Below are 15,712 nucleotides of genomic sequence, written 5' to 3'. Positions count from 1 at the left end.
ATTCGGTACATTCTAATTTCATGATGATGTTGTAGGGATTGGGATTAGAACAAGGTTTGATTTAGTACATTCTAATTTCCTTCCAAATATGTTGTTGGATTGAATTCAAACGACAATGTAATGCGTAATGATGAATTGTTGAAGATACGCTCAGAGAAAAAAAAAAAATGCTGAATATATGCCGTTAATATTCTGGTTGCATATTTGTGATATTGCATATTTGAGGACTATTTCAGTTATCGTTGGTTTTAAATACTGAATCTTCTATACAAATATGAAAGGCCCTTGAAAACAAAATAATGGTGTACTGAAAGATTTTTTTTCGTTAACAAAAATATGAGAATGAGATGCGCTTAGAGTAGATCCGCTGAATACCAAGAAAAACTATAACGAATTAATTCAAGGAACGACCTAGTGATGGTTTCGTTGCATCCTCCCTTCCAACTTTCTCGGATGCTGGCATTCCACCTCTTAATACGCACTGGTTGGTAATGAAACAATCAAAGTATGAACAAATCCCGACACCAGCTCAGTGGTATGGAACTAATAGATCAAACCACTTTGATGAGACCAATAGAAACCAAAATCACCAGCATGCTGCCTTCTTCCAAAACATCCACTTCAGAAAGAAATAAAATACGAACTAGCATATCAATTATGAAAGAGTTTTCACTTCTAATGACTTTGAAAACCTAGGGCTCGTTTGTCACCGCACTTGTTTTTGTATTCTTTGTTTTGGTATGAATTAGCGAAACATCAAATGGATAATGATGTTGAAGATAGCATTTATAGAAAACCTCAGCTATTCCTTGCTTTTATTTTATTTTATTTTTTTGAAAGCAACAAATCATTCTTCCCAAAAGCTCTTAAGGATTTTACAAACCATTTGTAAAAACAAAGGGTTCCCCAACACTTCAGTTCCTTTTTTCTTTTTTTGTAGGACTTTTGGAAATGAAAAACAAAAAAGCAAAGCAAAACGAACTCCTAGTTCATACCAGAACCATCACATTTTATAGACATTAAGCTTACAATTTCAAGAAGGTAAGATCCATGCAATGGCTTCAGATGGATGTTTGGTTTCACAAAGGTGCACATAAAGAAGAAATTCAACAAAATCACATTCAACAGATGAATACACACCAAGGCAAACAAGCACGATATGAATAGGATGGCAACATGATATGGTAACAGTTTTGCTGAAAAATATAAGCATAGCATATCAGGATCCAGAGGAAAATGATCTTTCAACATGGAGGGTAAGAAAAAGGAACCCTGCCATCGCAATGAACAAGGCAGCAACCATCAGTATCAACATAGCCTGTAACGTGATATACGGACTCACGAAGAAGATGACAGCAATTGCAGCACTTTGCCACACCTTCAGTTGTGCAAAAGCTGCCTCCTGTTCAGTATTTCACCAGCTTTCAGGACCATGATAAGGTTATGCCCTACAACTATACAGCAGAAATATAACATAAAACAGATATGACAATCCACATAATCATAAAACCAAAATTCGATAATTATGGTGGCTACTACCTGTCAAATTAAAAAATACACCGTGGGATTAGAATGGAGGAACCCATGGAATAGGAATACCTTCTTTACCATATCTACAGCATTCATCACAACCCTCCAAACATGAATATCATACACCTCCCAGATCACAGTATCAAATTGATCCAAAAACAGAAGATCAATTGACCACCAATCCTTCTAAAGCCTAAGTAGTCACAGTTATGCACCTCACCAGACACTTCTGCCATTTATACGAGTGGGTTCTTTTTCCTTGCTTTGAATGCACTAAAGACCAATATTGATGCCAAACATTAATCATTTCATCAAATTTATAATCCACATATCATGTAATATGTGATTTATAGAACCACTATAAAATAGAATTTTGAGTATTTCATCATGTTTTCTCAAATTTACTTCATAATATTTAATATTACGTGTCCTCTGGAGCATTTATTTCCCAAAGTTTCTGGAAGTCAACTTCCCATTCTTGATTGCTTCAATACCAATATCCACTTCAAGCAGCTTGGGTTTGAATGACTGCAATTCATACTCACTGAGAGAAACGATCCTCAAGAAAAGCCTTAGGCCCTCAAGACACCATATCTTCACTTCATTACTTCTTTCACTACAGGAACCATGACTGTCTCAAAAGGAATATTTGACCACGACTACCTCAAAAGGAATTCTTAACCATGACTGTCTCAAAAGGAATTCTTCATTCATCTATTTCCAAATACATCTCAGCTCCCCAAGTAACATGCATCTTCTAGCTATCAATTTATGTTTATCCACTCCTTCCTCACCCCAACCTCTCAGCCATATTCACAACCACAACCTCTGCTTACCCACAACACCAAAGAGTTGATTTTCTACTAGACAAGATACCCCTCATAGTACTCACCCGAAATTCACCTATCTCCGTAGCAGAGATATCCTCCAAAGTTTATCCCATATTCCTGTCGTGGTTTCGGTAATTAACTTTTTACTTCCCCACAAGAGCTCCTCTACCATGAAGATAATTATTAAATACTCTGGATAAATTCACAAATTCCACCATTTATTGACTTATCAATGGCAATACCCTCCATTGTCGATGCCTCAGACCAGCCATCAACACTCACCATCACATCTGTGGATCCCTACTTGCTCAGGTGCTTCCAACTCATCATTGTTTCACACCTTACTTGCTGCACAAGGGACACCATTTCGTTTGGCTCTTTGGTTTATTTATACCCTCAAACATGAAAAAACAACTCCTTATATTAAAGGCTATCAACTGCTTCATCCAAGCTCTCCAATTCTGAGGGTTTCTCAAAGTGATGACACTCCTTTTCTTAAGGTTATCATGCTTAGTTACATCAGCATATTATGCAATCAATAAGGGTAAACCCCTGTATGTGCCAATGGGCCTATAGGTTTAACAGCAAAACCCGCCCTTACCTAAATTTTCCAAATGGACAGCCAGTTATTTTGCTTAATCCTTCCACAGAGGCCTTCTTAAATATCCATTTATGGATTAACCAGACCTGCGTTTTATGACCACCTTCATCAATTAATCTACTTGTTCTCTTCTGGTTAATCCATCGAGGGTGTTACAGAACCTAGTTTAGACCCCTAAAGTAACCCATACATCATGTCAATGTATGCAATGCTGAAGCATTTCTACATAATCATGTGCAAATAGAACATTCCAAACCTGTTAAGCAGTAGAGAAGGCTTTGTGAATAGCTCAAAGTTCTAATTAGACATTGCATCCAACACTTTCTTACCAGGAGAAATCTGATCACAAATAATATCTCTTGAAACTAGGTTATCACATATCTAATTGCTTTCGGTAAAGGAGTTTTTATGAAAAATTTATTCAGATATGCAACTTCATGTCAGAAGCTTAAATATTACATGATGGAACAACTACCAATTATTTCATTGCATGTCCACAGGAGTTTATGAACAATACTTCATTCATGGAATTTCAGAGTAATCTAAATATTAAATAACCAGAACATTAGCCATAAATGTCGGTGTCTATGGAATTGAAAGTATAATTAAAAAAAAATATTTATGAGACATTTCACCACTGAATTACGCAGCTAATCCTAAATTTAAGCTCCAAAAACACCACAATGAGGAATAATATATTCTGACCTAACAGTTTTTTACAGCAAAGATCTAATGTAAGTTAGCAAGTCTATAAAACATGAGGAGCTAGGGATTGATCATAATGGGAAAATGCCTTTGCGAGTAAGATAGCAACAGGAGTAAAGGAACATTATGAGTTAAAAATGAGCACTCTCAGTTTTTAGCTATAAATATATTACCATGTCATGCTTGAATAGCATCCCAAACAACGCATTCAGCTGTGTGTTAAACACTCCATCACCAACACCCCATATAGCAGCCATAAGTAGGGGATATACAGCGCCAAGAAGTCCACCAGTCTTACTGCAGCAGTGAAGCAAAAGAAAAGCATGAGATACAAGACAATTAAGCAACTAGACATGAGACGTTTGCTCCAATACCTTCAGATAAAACATAAAAACCTAAGGCTATGGTTGGTTGCAGGAAAAACTGGGATAAGCAGCGGGATGACCTACCTTTTCCAGTTTACTCACTTTCCGTGCCAAACACTCTTTTGGACTCCTTTATTCCTGAGGGGTAAATTAGGGAGCTTGGAAAACTACTTGAGCTCTGATCTCACACAAAATGGATAAAGATATTCTACCAAGAAGATTGAATATCTCTATCCCATTTTAACCCTCCTTTTTTTTTAACCTAGAATTATTCTTTAAACCCCCATAAATCCAGGCAACACTATTTCCCAATCCAATGAAGCATAAGCACAAATTGAAACTGGAGTGTCAAGTCAAACCTGTAACCAAAGAGAAGCCATAACAGGACAAGAATCTGTAGAACAGCTCCACCAGAGACAATAAAAGTGATGGAAGACAGTCCAGATGTGAAGCGCCCAGCAACCAGTGAACACTATAACCATACAACAAGACTCCAGATGTTAGCAGAATCAACAGATATCAAAATAACATTACCAGAAACTTACTTCACAATCTTCTTGCTGGATGCAAACAAATGTAAGTGTCATATCTTTACATACTGACCATTATAGGCCCATCAAACTGGCCAATGAAATGATTCCAAATATTATATGGATGTGATTATATATTTCCCCAGGACAATTTTTCCCCTCTATTAAAAAGCTAAAGCAAATTCCTACTCTCGCTTCTGACTAACTACCATCATTCTCATCCCTGATTAAGGTTGAGTCACAACCACAGACCTTAGCCCCCATAATCTGCAATTATCCTACCTGACCCTTCTTACATTCGATATGACTGGAAAAAAGAACTATAAAATAACAGTTTAACCCAAGGATTCTTCTAACACTGTAAAAAGCACAAATGAAATATAAGACTACTGCAAAAGCTTATAAACTTTGTTAGCCTGGGGAAGAATAAACAAAACCATGCAAGGGATGATTCATTTGGATTATTAACAGGCAAAAAATTTAACTGATTCCAATAAAAAATTTACTTAACAGAAACCAAATTAGTTACTAATAAGGATTTATAAAAAAAGATTCACATTTTCATTCAGAATTCAGAAATGATGTACAATTAATCAAGATAAATATCATTAAATGGGGCAGCAAGAGTATTGTCCTTAAGCCATACCTTTGAAATATGTATCAAATTCTGGTAATCTGATTTTGCTGCCTCTATTTGACATGTTATTTGCAGATACTTTCTTTTGAACTTTACAGAGGGAAAACATAGTATAAAATGTAGGCTAAGACATATTGTTACATCCAACACATATATGTTTCTTACCACACTAACATTAAAAGCTGGAAGGAGTACACATCTGCTTCAACCATGGTTTTGACTACTTCATAGGGGAAAAAGAAACTCAGTTCTGATGCACAATATCAAAAGAACATTTAGGCTTCCATCCAAAACATATGCATCGCCACCTGTCATGGATAGTCTTACTTGATAGTTCCTCTTAAATGATATTTTTCTCCTTTCTTTAACAAATACTGTATGCAATTTAAGATATTTATCTTTTTATTTTGTACTGTGTTCTCATACTAATATTGACTCTATTAATGATCATAGGGAAGACAAAATAATATACCTGATGGTAATAGAAACCTCATAGTTTCTCTTTTTCTTAATTTCTTCGATATTAATCATGACATTCTCTTTTGGTTTTTCACTTCAAGTATCATATTTCTAGTTTTGGCCCATCTAAGATGAACCAGAACACAAATATTCCAGAGCCCACACAATGGTTTAGCCAGTAACCAGAAGGTACTCCATTGCCAATTTTATCGAACGTCTCCGAAGAGATGAAGGTACTCCATAGCCAGTTTGCTAAATTGAGCTCTACCAAAAAAAAGAACTCCCCCATATGTTTAAGTACATTGTCAGTGTTTTACATGTTAATGATAATTCGAGAACCTCATGCAACTCCGGCATACTCCAATAAGAGAGTTGTCTGACTATGAACTTTGTCAGCACACAGCTATAAGCTGAAAGTGTGAAAGCGTGAAACATGGTAGATGTTACAGCATCTCACAAAAATGAGGATCAAGAATCCAGGAATTTTTATGAAACTGAAATTATAAAGTTCAACACTCCATGCCATATAAAAGTCCATATAAATGTTGATATGTCATGAGATGTGATGCTTACTTTAAAGTTTGAAACACTTTGTTAATAAAGACCTATCCAGAAGAAGCAGGTGCAGGAAGAAGATAGCAGAATAAATGTACGTGGTTCAGAAGTTAGGCTAACAGAAGAATATGTTATTCATGCTTAAGAAGACCTGCAAAGCAGAAGATTATATGTTTGAACAAGCAGCAGGAGAAAAGCAAGGAAAAACACATAACATCAGCATTCAATGATATCATTTTATGCCTAATGACTTCATCACAACAGGTGAATCAGAACATGCCATATGGTGACATACAATTGCATCAGCAGCCCCATATAATGCCATTGCACCACCCACGCCTGAGACACCAAGTACTGGTGTTACAACTTCCTTCGTAAATTCAGCCCTGTTATTAGAAAACAACAGCTTGATACCAAATAACTGACAATAAAATCTCAATTTCTAAAAAGCATCATGCACAGTCAATACATGTAACTTTTACCATACAAATGCCTGTTGCAAGCCTGAATATGCAAGAAGAGGGATAACCAAAAGCACCCGTCTGTCCAGGAGTAGAGCAAAAGCAGATTTAAGAACAGATGCAAGAGATGAATTCATGGAAAGGCTACCCCCATTGTCATCTCTTTTAGATAGAAAGCACATCAATGTGATACCCAAGACCATACAACCAAGGAACACAGTAAATAAAAGGTTTTTCCCAGTGACACCATCCCCCTCCTGCAGTAATGTGATTATGTTCCTCATCAGAGTCAGTAAAAGAAGGAAACTCTATGTTATATATAAAAAAAAAATCGAGGTGATTTACACATCAATTAAACAATTTCAAGATCAAAAGAATGAAATATAACAATGCTATCATATTAAATTCTGCTCAAACCAATCAATAAATGTGAACTGTTAGGCATTTAATATTGAGAAATTTTATTTACTTAAATCTGGTATAACAGTCCATCTACATTCCATCTGTGTTACATATGATTCACCAGCAGCAGCAGTAATTAGGGATTTTTCCACCAATAGGAATCAGTTACGGAGCATGACTCTACGCATATGAGCTCCACAAAGGAGCTGACCATAATTTCAATCGATTTGGTGCCAATTAACATATGAATAATGCCAGTTTATAACCAAAATAAACCAGGCCAATGCCTGCAAGCAATTAGGAAGTTCTACCCTGATTACAACCAAGAGCACTGAGAGTATCCTTTTAAAAAAAACAATGAGTAACATGAAAACAACAACAAAAAACAGGATGCATCCTTAAAGAATAAACACAAAAAACACAGCTAGAGAATCCAATCAGAAATAAATTAGAAAGCGAAAAAAATTAAACAACTCCTCAATAATTGGCATGACCATGACAATGATTGTCCTGAATATAATGATCTTAACATTCAGCAAGACGGGAAATATATTTCGCATGTAGATATCTTCACAACTTAGAACTAAGAGATAGTCATCACCATTAGAATATGCTGTACATAAATATTTAATCACAAGGCGATATAAAGATCATGTAAATAACATACCTTTCCATTTCTCAACAAAGCAAGTGAGATCAAATTACCAATGACCTGCACAATGGCAATTTAGCATTAAAGACAGATATCATCATGAACAATATAACAAGAATTCCACATGCACAACGAAAGAGTCATGAATGAACTTAGATTCCACTGCACGTAAATCTCTTCAAGAATATGACAATAGACACATGAAAAATAGAGGATGTTGAAATAATAATTTTTTCATACATAAAAAACTTTCTGTTTGATAGCAGGAAATTTGAGAAACTACAATACCTGGTGACTAGCAAACATTCCCCAAAATTCTCCATTGAATTTACCAATAACTGTCCCTTCATGCAACTGGCAATCTTTTGCATGGCTACGTGCAGTGGAAGTGAGATATGTTCCCTACCGTAACAGAACATGCACATCATTAATATTTATAAAAATTGAGGCCAAAAACAGCATGTAGCTGTCCGCATATGATTGCTACCTGCGCAACCCAAATAATAGATGCAGCAAAGCCAAGATATACAGAAGCCGGCACCATCGTGTACCTACAGCAATGACACTATCAAATATTGTACATGTAAGCACTAGCAATTGTGTGTATGTGTATTTGGAGGAGGGGTTTTATTTTTTTGGTTTTTGGGCAGGTGTTGTTGTGGAGGATCAAGTCTCTAAGAATGAAGAAATGTAAAAAGAAGCAGAGGAGCAGATACATAGATAGATAGATCATTAACAAACCTAAATGTCAATATTTTACAAACGTATAGCTCTTAGAATTGCTGCATCAGTTGTTTGTCCCATGTCGTAAGTAGTTTGTTGCTGGGAAAATAAAATTTGAAGAATCATGCTGTTACACTTGTTCTTACTTTCTTATCTTGCCGGCTCAATCACTCTGAAGAACATGTCCAGGTCCTACACAACTATTTCAAACCTCAACTTTCAAAAGCCTACAATTGCCAGCCAGACTAGACACACCTTAGCATGGCTTCCCATAAACTTCTTCGGAAATTGTTATGGAAAAGCTGGCATTTTCAAAATTTACGTTGCCATGAAAGAATTCAAAAGACAAATAGAAACACATGCCCCTACTCAAAATTTTGGAAACTAGTAATTAAAAGTAAACAGTAAATACGATATCAAGAAAGGTGAATGCCGAGACTGCACCATGAGGGCTTCAAGTTGGCTGCTATGAACAGCAAGTAGCCACTGGTACCAAGAACAAGGGCTCTCTTTGACCCCAATCCCCAGACAACCGGAGACGCTGCCACCAAAAACAAAGTGAAGGAGGTATATAATATCCCCAACGATGTCGTTCCTAAATCTCCCTCCTGATCACAGAACGCAATATATATACAAAATCAAGCACAAATCAACAAGATAATAGAAAAACAGAAGGGGGAAACAGAAGCTCACCGTGTTCACAGTGCTCTCCAAATTCTGAGCAGCTCCATAAGCCGAGAAAACAAACAAGAAAGCAAAGCTGAGAAAATGGACATCCCTGGCGTGATTCTTAGGCTTCCGTTTTTCGGAGGAAGAACAAGACCCGACCTCCCCCGTCACAACCACCAAAGGGGCAGCAGCCTCGTCTCCTAACCCCTGGGATTCCATTGCCCACTTCAATTCTCAAAGGCTCTCAGAATCCCAGAACTAAATAGAGCAAACTGAATCGACTGCCGGCCAGAATCTCTTTTTAAGAGTAATTGCCGGCCAGAATCTCGCCAAGAAGACGACGCCCAGAAAAGGATCGAATCCAGACGAGATCCGGCCGGGCACCAAATTTGTCTCTAAATTTATACCAAAAGAACTCGAAACACCCGCCGAACAAGCTATCATCAGGACCAGATATCAAACCTAGAGACCTCGCTCGTCTTTTCCTAACCTTTATTCTCCCAACCATTTTATTAGACTAATACCACGTGCCCTACTCGATCCAGCACGCAAGGGCAATACCGTCTAATCACACAATAATTAGACCGACCAAACCCATGGACTAATAAAAAGCTTAGAGGCTAGAGAGAAAAATGGGATGCTTTATTTAATTAATTAAAAATATATATATATTTATAAAAATAATTTAATTTTTAATTTATTTATTAAAATAATATAAATAAAATAAAATATTATTCAAAATAATATTTTTTGATGTCCATGTAATCAAAAAATTAAATCAAAAAATATTTTATAAAATAAAAATATCATTTCAAATGGTGTTTTAAAAAACATCAAAACATCATTTTATTCAATGATTTTAATTTTTTTCAAAAAAAAAAAATATAATTTTAATTAAAATAAAAATCATCATTTCAAATTAATATTCTCTTTTTAAATTATTTTTTAAAAAAATATTTAAAAAAATTGATATAAAAAAAATAAAAAATACTATATAAAAAAATTTAAAAAATATATAATTTTCAATTTTAAAAAAATAATAATTTTAATTTTAATTTAAATAAAAATCATTATATATTTTAAAAAATATCATTTAATTTGATTTTTTTTTCCCATTCACTTAAAATATAAGTAGAATAAAATGATGATGTGAACATAAAAAATATCATTTTAAATAATATTTTATATAAATAAATTAAAAGTTAAATTATTTTTATAAATAAATTTTTTTTAATATTAATTAGGTAAAGCACTCATGACCAACATTAGACCAATGCCATGCATATTCATTCATTGTACACGGCCCAGGGCAAAAGCGTCATTTAGAAAGAAAAAGATATGACTAATATTGCGTCTGATTGCAGCAATCCACAAAGCCATCTACCTTAAGGAAAGAACGCCAATAAGAAGAAAAACCATTCTAAACGAAAGTCGCTTCCTCATTGCCAAATCTTGAAGACAGTATATCTCATCATGAAAGGAAGAGATTACAGCAGAGAAGGAGGAGTCAAGATGTGAGAATAACAACCGGAAAGATCCAAGATTACAACTCTAGACTTCTAGATCCGACCACACGGAGGCCAAGACACCCTAGAACGGATCAAGAACTTGTGAACTTGGTAACAGCCTTAGTGCCCTCGGAGACGGCGTGCTTCGCGAGTTCGCCGGGGAGAACGAGACGGACGGACGTCTGGATCTCACGAGAGGTGATGGTCGGCTTCTTGTTGTAGCGGGCGAGACGGGAAGCCTCTTGGGCGAGTTTCTCGAAGATGTCGTTGATGAAGGAGTTCATGATACCCATGGCCTTGCTCGAGATGCCGATATCCGGGTGGACCTGCTTCAAGACCTTGAAGATGTAGATCTTGTAGGTCTCGCTCCCCTTCTTCGCCTTCTTCTTCTTCTTCTTGTCGCCGGCACCGCCTTCCTTGGGGAGACGCTTCTCGGCCTTGGGCTTCTTCTCGGCCGGAGCTTTCTCCGCCACCGCCTTCTTCTCCTTCTCCTCCGCCGGTTTATCGGAGGCCGGCTTCTTCTCCGCGGGCTTCTTCTCGGCCTTGGGCGCCATCGGAAACCGAAATCGAAAGGGAGATTTGGACGTGGAGATTTGGGGGACCTCGGGGGCTTAGGAAGCGATACAAAGGCGATAGGCTTTGCGTGGGGTAGACGGATGGGCTTGTACGGGCATTATATAGAACGAAAGTGGTGGATGGGGATTGGACAATAGACGGTGCCGCGGATCGTTTAGCTGGCAGTCTTTACGTTCGTTGATTTTCTGGCAAAGAAGATGATGGCTATTGGACGGCTTAGATGCTAGCGAATCGCTTCGGCGGGCGCGTCGGTCCCGCGCGTGCTGCGAAACCTGGAGCGGGGAGGTGCGGCGCGAAGAAGTCATTCGTAATTTTAACTTTGAAAATCCGACCGGTCGGTTCGAACCGAACCGACATGGCGGTCTGGTTCCGGTCACGAATGGATAGATTATAGGGATGCGCTATGATATTTTTTTTATTATTTTTATGAAAAAAAAAAAAAGAAAAGATCCTGACGTTTATTTTTAAGAGTAGTTTGGATAATTTTTTTCTAAACAGGTTAAAGCAGCTGCAAAAGTGAAAATTCATTCAAATTTAGGAAAGATAAAATCGATTCGACCTGATGGATATGCACCCTATCTAAATCCGATCAAACCTGATAAATAAGATTTGATCGAATTTGAATTTAAATTTAAATAAAATTTGAAAACTGTTAGTGCTGTTACCGATAAAACAAATCTCTCCGCATCATTTTCTCGGCCTGCCAATCTCTCCGCCCTCACTCCTCTCACAGCCCAAAAACAAATCCATTATACAAAGATATAAAAATAAAAACAAAAAACCCAATATATATTGAAGAACTGAAAAAAAAAATGCAGAAAAGATGACTGAAAGATGTAATTATTAAATTAATGGGGATCTAAAGCTCATGATCATACTTTTACTATGTCTGCATGGTTTACGGAACAACTTGCATCTGTCAACCAATAAAACTAGGATTTTTTTTCTAGAAAAAAGAGCAAGTTTTTACTGGCTGCCTGACAATAAGTCTATCAAATGGCCGAGCTATTGACAAATTAGATCAAATTTATCTCGAAATTTGGCCCATATTCGACTTGATTTTGTTAGTAAATGTGCTAAGATAAAGCCATACTTTGTTTGCTCGGTCTCTAAATATAAATATGTAAATAATTTATATATCATATATTATTTTAATTAATATTATATATAAATAATAATTTTTTGTATTATTAATTTTAAGCTGACGAAATGACAATAAAAATAGCTTCAATTATTTTGGTTGCTTAAATGATTTTTTTTCTTTTGGGTGACAGAATAATCATGATATTAGAAGCTACACTTTTGGCAGTTCAGACTGCTTTCTTAAGGTGTGCCTTGGTATTGGCTTAAAAACTAAAAAATATTTTTTAGCACTCTAAAGTAATATATATATATATATATATATATATATATATATATATATATATATATATATATATATATATATATATATATATTTGAATATAAGATTTTTGATGATATTATCAAAAAAGTGTTACAAGGAAAAATCGAAAAACATTTTTAAAACAAAATCTAGATTCTGGAATTATATATATATATGAAGCAGTAGCAACTGCAAAGTGATTCCATGAAAACACGATTTCAGAAAGTCGAGATTAACAGCCCATCACAAGTGATCCTTGAGCCATGTCGAGTAAGTCATGATGCAGTCGACCGCAAAGCGGAAGCCTAGTTTCAGCAAGGAGTTTGGCTGCTTTATACGCTAGATTTTAATGTTTGAAAGTGACTCGTCTATATTTCCATCAGATACGGCGAAACATACCGACCCCACTAGCAGTCACCAAGGAACGAGACAAGATGACATGACCTACGAAGAACTGCCCAGACGCGTTACCTTAGCCGTCACAGTTCACACAGTAACCCACAGAATTGCATCTTGAAACTTTTTTCCTACGATAACGACATCGGTCTCACTTTAAGTACCAAATGAAGTTCCCCCTGCCATCGAATAGCGCACCCCATAAGACCGATTTTAATCAAGATTCAGGGAATAAATTCTCATTCACAAAACTCCAATATACATTTTCAGAAACCCCCTTTCAGCTAAGCATGTCCCTCCCAAATTTGCTTCACCAAAAGAACCTCCAGGTCAATCAAATTCAGTATCTCGTATGTGCAATACCTGAATCATCCATTCGATGCATTTGATCCAACAACGACCCCCAGAGAGATGAAATAAAATGCCCCAGGAGTAATGAAAGACATGCTGAATGGTGGACTAGATTTCTTGTGTGATGAGATATAGCAACGAACATGAGACTTAATGCCCCACATCATACCTTACATCTACTTACCAACCAGACACATACGACACAATTACCATAATCTGCTAAATAAAGTTCTAACACGAGCTGTTTAAATATCACAAGAAGTCCCTAGAAATCATAAAATAACCAAGAAAAAAAATATTCCCAGGCTAGAGGAAATCATACATTAGATAGCAATGTGCAACCTTCCTCCATTTTTTTTTTTTGGAAATATAGTGCAACTAACCTGTTATTGACTTTTGTTAACAAAGTGACACTCAATACAGAATAAAGAAAACCTAAGATAGCATCCAGCGGTTTAAAGAAAACACTACTGGGAAAGCATAGAGTGAGACAAAATGACACAATACATTTAAAGGTTAAAACAATACATGTGAACCCAAATTGGAAATCTCAACATGTTGTCAATAATCATCAAGTCCATCCTCCCCTACTCAGATATAGACCATCCACGCCAAGCAGCTTAAGGAATTCCAATCACTGTCAACATCAGGTATCTCCTCCATAAGAATAATTCCACCAATCGGTGATAATAATTATATGACAATAGAAGGAGAAATTTTTAGTGGATCACAACATGCATTAAAAATCTACAGATTCAATCTCACCCCAAGTTAAAAAATGTTAATAAACAATTACCAAGTTTATAAAGCCATTTTCAGTGGAAACCCAAATCTCCATCCTCTAGTAATATTTCTCAGTAGAGAAGATGAATTTAGAATTGACTTCATGATTTCATCCTAACATGCAACACCACCAATCAAACACATCTGATGCTACAAAGGTCTCTACAACCAAATCAAGAATAGTGTTGTGACCATCTCCTGCAAAGACAGAGAAGTTCTATTCTCCTCGATACAATTACTGAAACTTGGTACTTATATACACAATTTCCATATATTCTCCAAGAAAATTCAATACTACTTGGTGTCATCATAAAGTGATCCTGACTTTATTCTTTTAAAGTCATCAAATGGTTATGCAATCAGCGAATTCTGGAAGGATTAGCAACTTGTTCTAATCTTGGAAGTTATTCCAGACATGCCCATCATATTCCAACTTACCTTCACTAGACCATCAGACCAATCCTCGTGGATCTCACATGGGACTAACTGGTTAATGGCCTCTCTTCTTCTCAACGGCCAACATCAAATTGATAAAAAAAGACAGAAAAAAATGTCAAATATAGCCACTCTTTCCCGATGAAAACCATCTGGTAAAGTTCCAAAAACCCTTATTGCAAGCTCTACATAACAAAGGAAATTGTTCCCCTCTTCTTCAGCTTTATCAAGATGACCGTTTTGTTTTGGACGGGAGATTCTGTGAAAGAACTTTAGTTGTCCCCACAGCCCATAAAATTGATCAACAAAGTTCAGGAAATTCTTTTCTGATGTTATTATGGCCCGCAGACATCCTTCCAAAATAAAAAGCCGTATACTTAATCAGGGTCCCATAATTGCTATTTGGACTGAAGCAGAACAAGAAATAATCAACTTAAATCCGAAGAAAAGAGATGGTTCAAACAGTTGAGCAAAAAAATTTCCAAACGCCACCTTCTTATAATCCGAGTTCCCTAAAAAGGTAGAGATTTACCAGAATACCTCCAATAAAAGTTACAGCAGGATGGAAATGCATATTTTATGTGATCACCAGACACCAATGGATATGTGACCATTAAAAAAACCCATAGCAAATCCAAGGGTCATATCATGGATCAAGACGTTGGACAGTAAAATAAGGCGTGTTGATTGATAAAGCCATGTATATATGCAGGCCAGTAGGTAGGTAGGAGCATCTACTTATGTACCAATGATTTTTTTCTCTTTTTTTTTCCCGAGTAAACCCACCAATGAAGATTCATGGAGGGTGATGTCCTTCAACCAAGCTTGTTCAAGTCTAGGTTACGTAGCACTATTCCAGCAAACCCTTTCTTAATCTATCTTAATGTATGCCTTCCAAATTACACAAGGTTCTGCCAAAAAAGAAAGGGAAGAAGAAGGGAAAGGCCAGCTAATTTCTTGATGTTGCACAATCTTAACATCTAATATAAATAAACCACCAAAACAAAAGGTCAACATCGCAATCAAAGACCAATTAATTCTCATCTCATCACCTCTGCACAAACATCCTGCTCCTAAGAATATGGCTCTTCTAGCATACATATCATGACATTCCTTAGCAGTGAATTGCATAACCATGACCATCCAGCCTTGCCTGAACT

At 36.3% G+C, this 15,712-nt stretch overlaps 2 protein-coding genes across 3 annotated transcripts; both read right to left on the bottom strand.

Annotated features, from left to right (window-relative positions):
* Positions 1 to 992: 992 nt before the first annotated feature.
* LOC105045711 (UNC93-like protein 3) lies at positions 993 to 9,607 on the bottom strand. Of its 2 annotated transcripts, none has more exons than XM_073258547.1 (10): positions 9,144 to 9,607; positions 8,895 to 9,058; positions 8,215 to 8,278; positions 8,016 to 8,129; positions 7,743 to 7,787; positions 6,695 to 6,930; positions 6,493 to 6,598; positions 4,391 to 4,503; positions 3,840 to 3,963; positions 993 to 1,402 (listed from the first exon to the last, which is right to left on the bottom strand). In XM_073258547.1, exons 1-10 carry the CDS (start codon positions 9,336 to 9,338, stop codon positions 1,220 to 1,222), a joined length of 1,344 nt encoding a protein of 447 aa, XP_073114648.1. In that variant the 5' UTR covers positions 9,339 to 9,607; the 3' UTR covers positions 993 to 1,219. The 2 variants fall into 2 exon arrangements, with proteins under 2 accessions (XP_073114648.1, XP_010922380.1); XM_010924078.4 differs by having other exon boundaries at positions 6,508 to 6,598; positions 9,144 to 9,605.
* A 930-nt stretch (positions 9,608 to 10,537) lies between these two features.
* LOC105045712 (histone H2B.11) lies at positions 10,538 to 11,263 on the bottom strand. The gene has a single exon (XM_010924079.4). The coding sequence runs from the start codon at positions 11,179 to 11,181 to the stop codon at positions 10,720 to 10,722; it is 462 nt and encodes a 153-aa protein (XP_010922381.1). The 5' UTR covers positions 11,182 to 11,263; the 3' UTR covers positions 10,538 to 10,719.
* Between the last annotated feature and the right edge of the window lie 4,449 nt (positions 11,264 to 15,712).

This window comes from Elaeis guineensis, chromosome 5, assembly GCF_000442705.2.
Source record: "Elaeis guineensis isolate ETL-2024a chromosome 5, EG11, whole genome shotgun sequence".
Lineage (NCBI taxonomy): Eukaryota > Viridiplantae > Streptophyta > Magnoliopsida > Arecales > Arecaceae > Elaeis > Elaeis guineensis.
The sequence above is the reverse complement of the archived record's forward strand: the minus strand, read 5'-3'. Positions and strand labels throughout refer to the sequence as shown.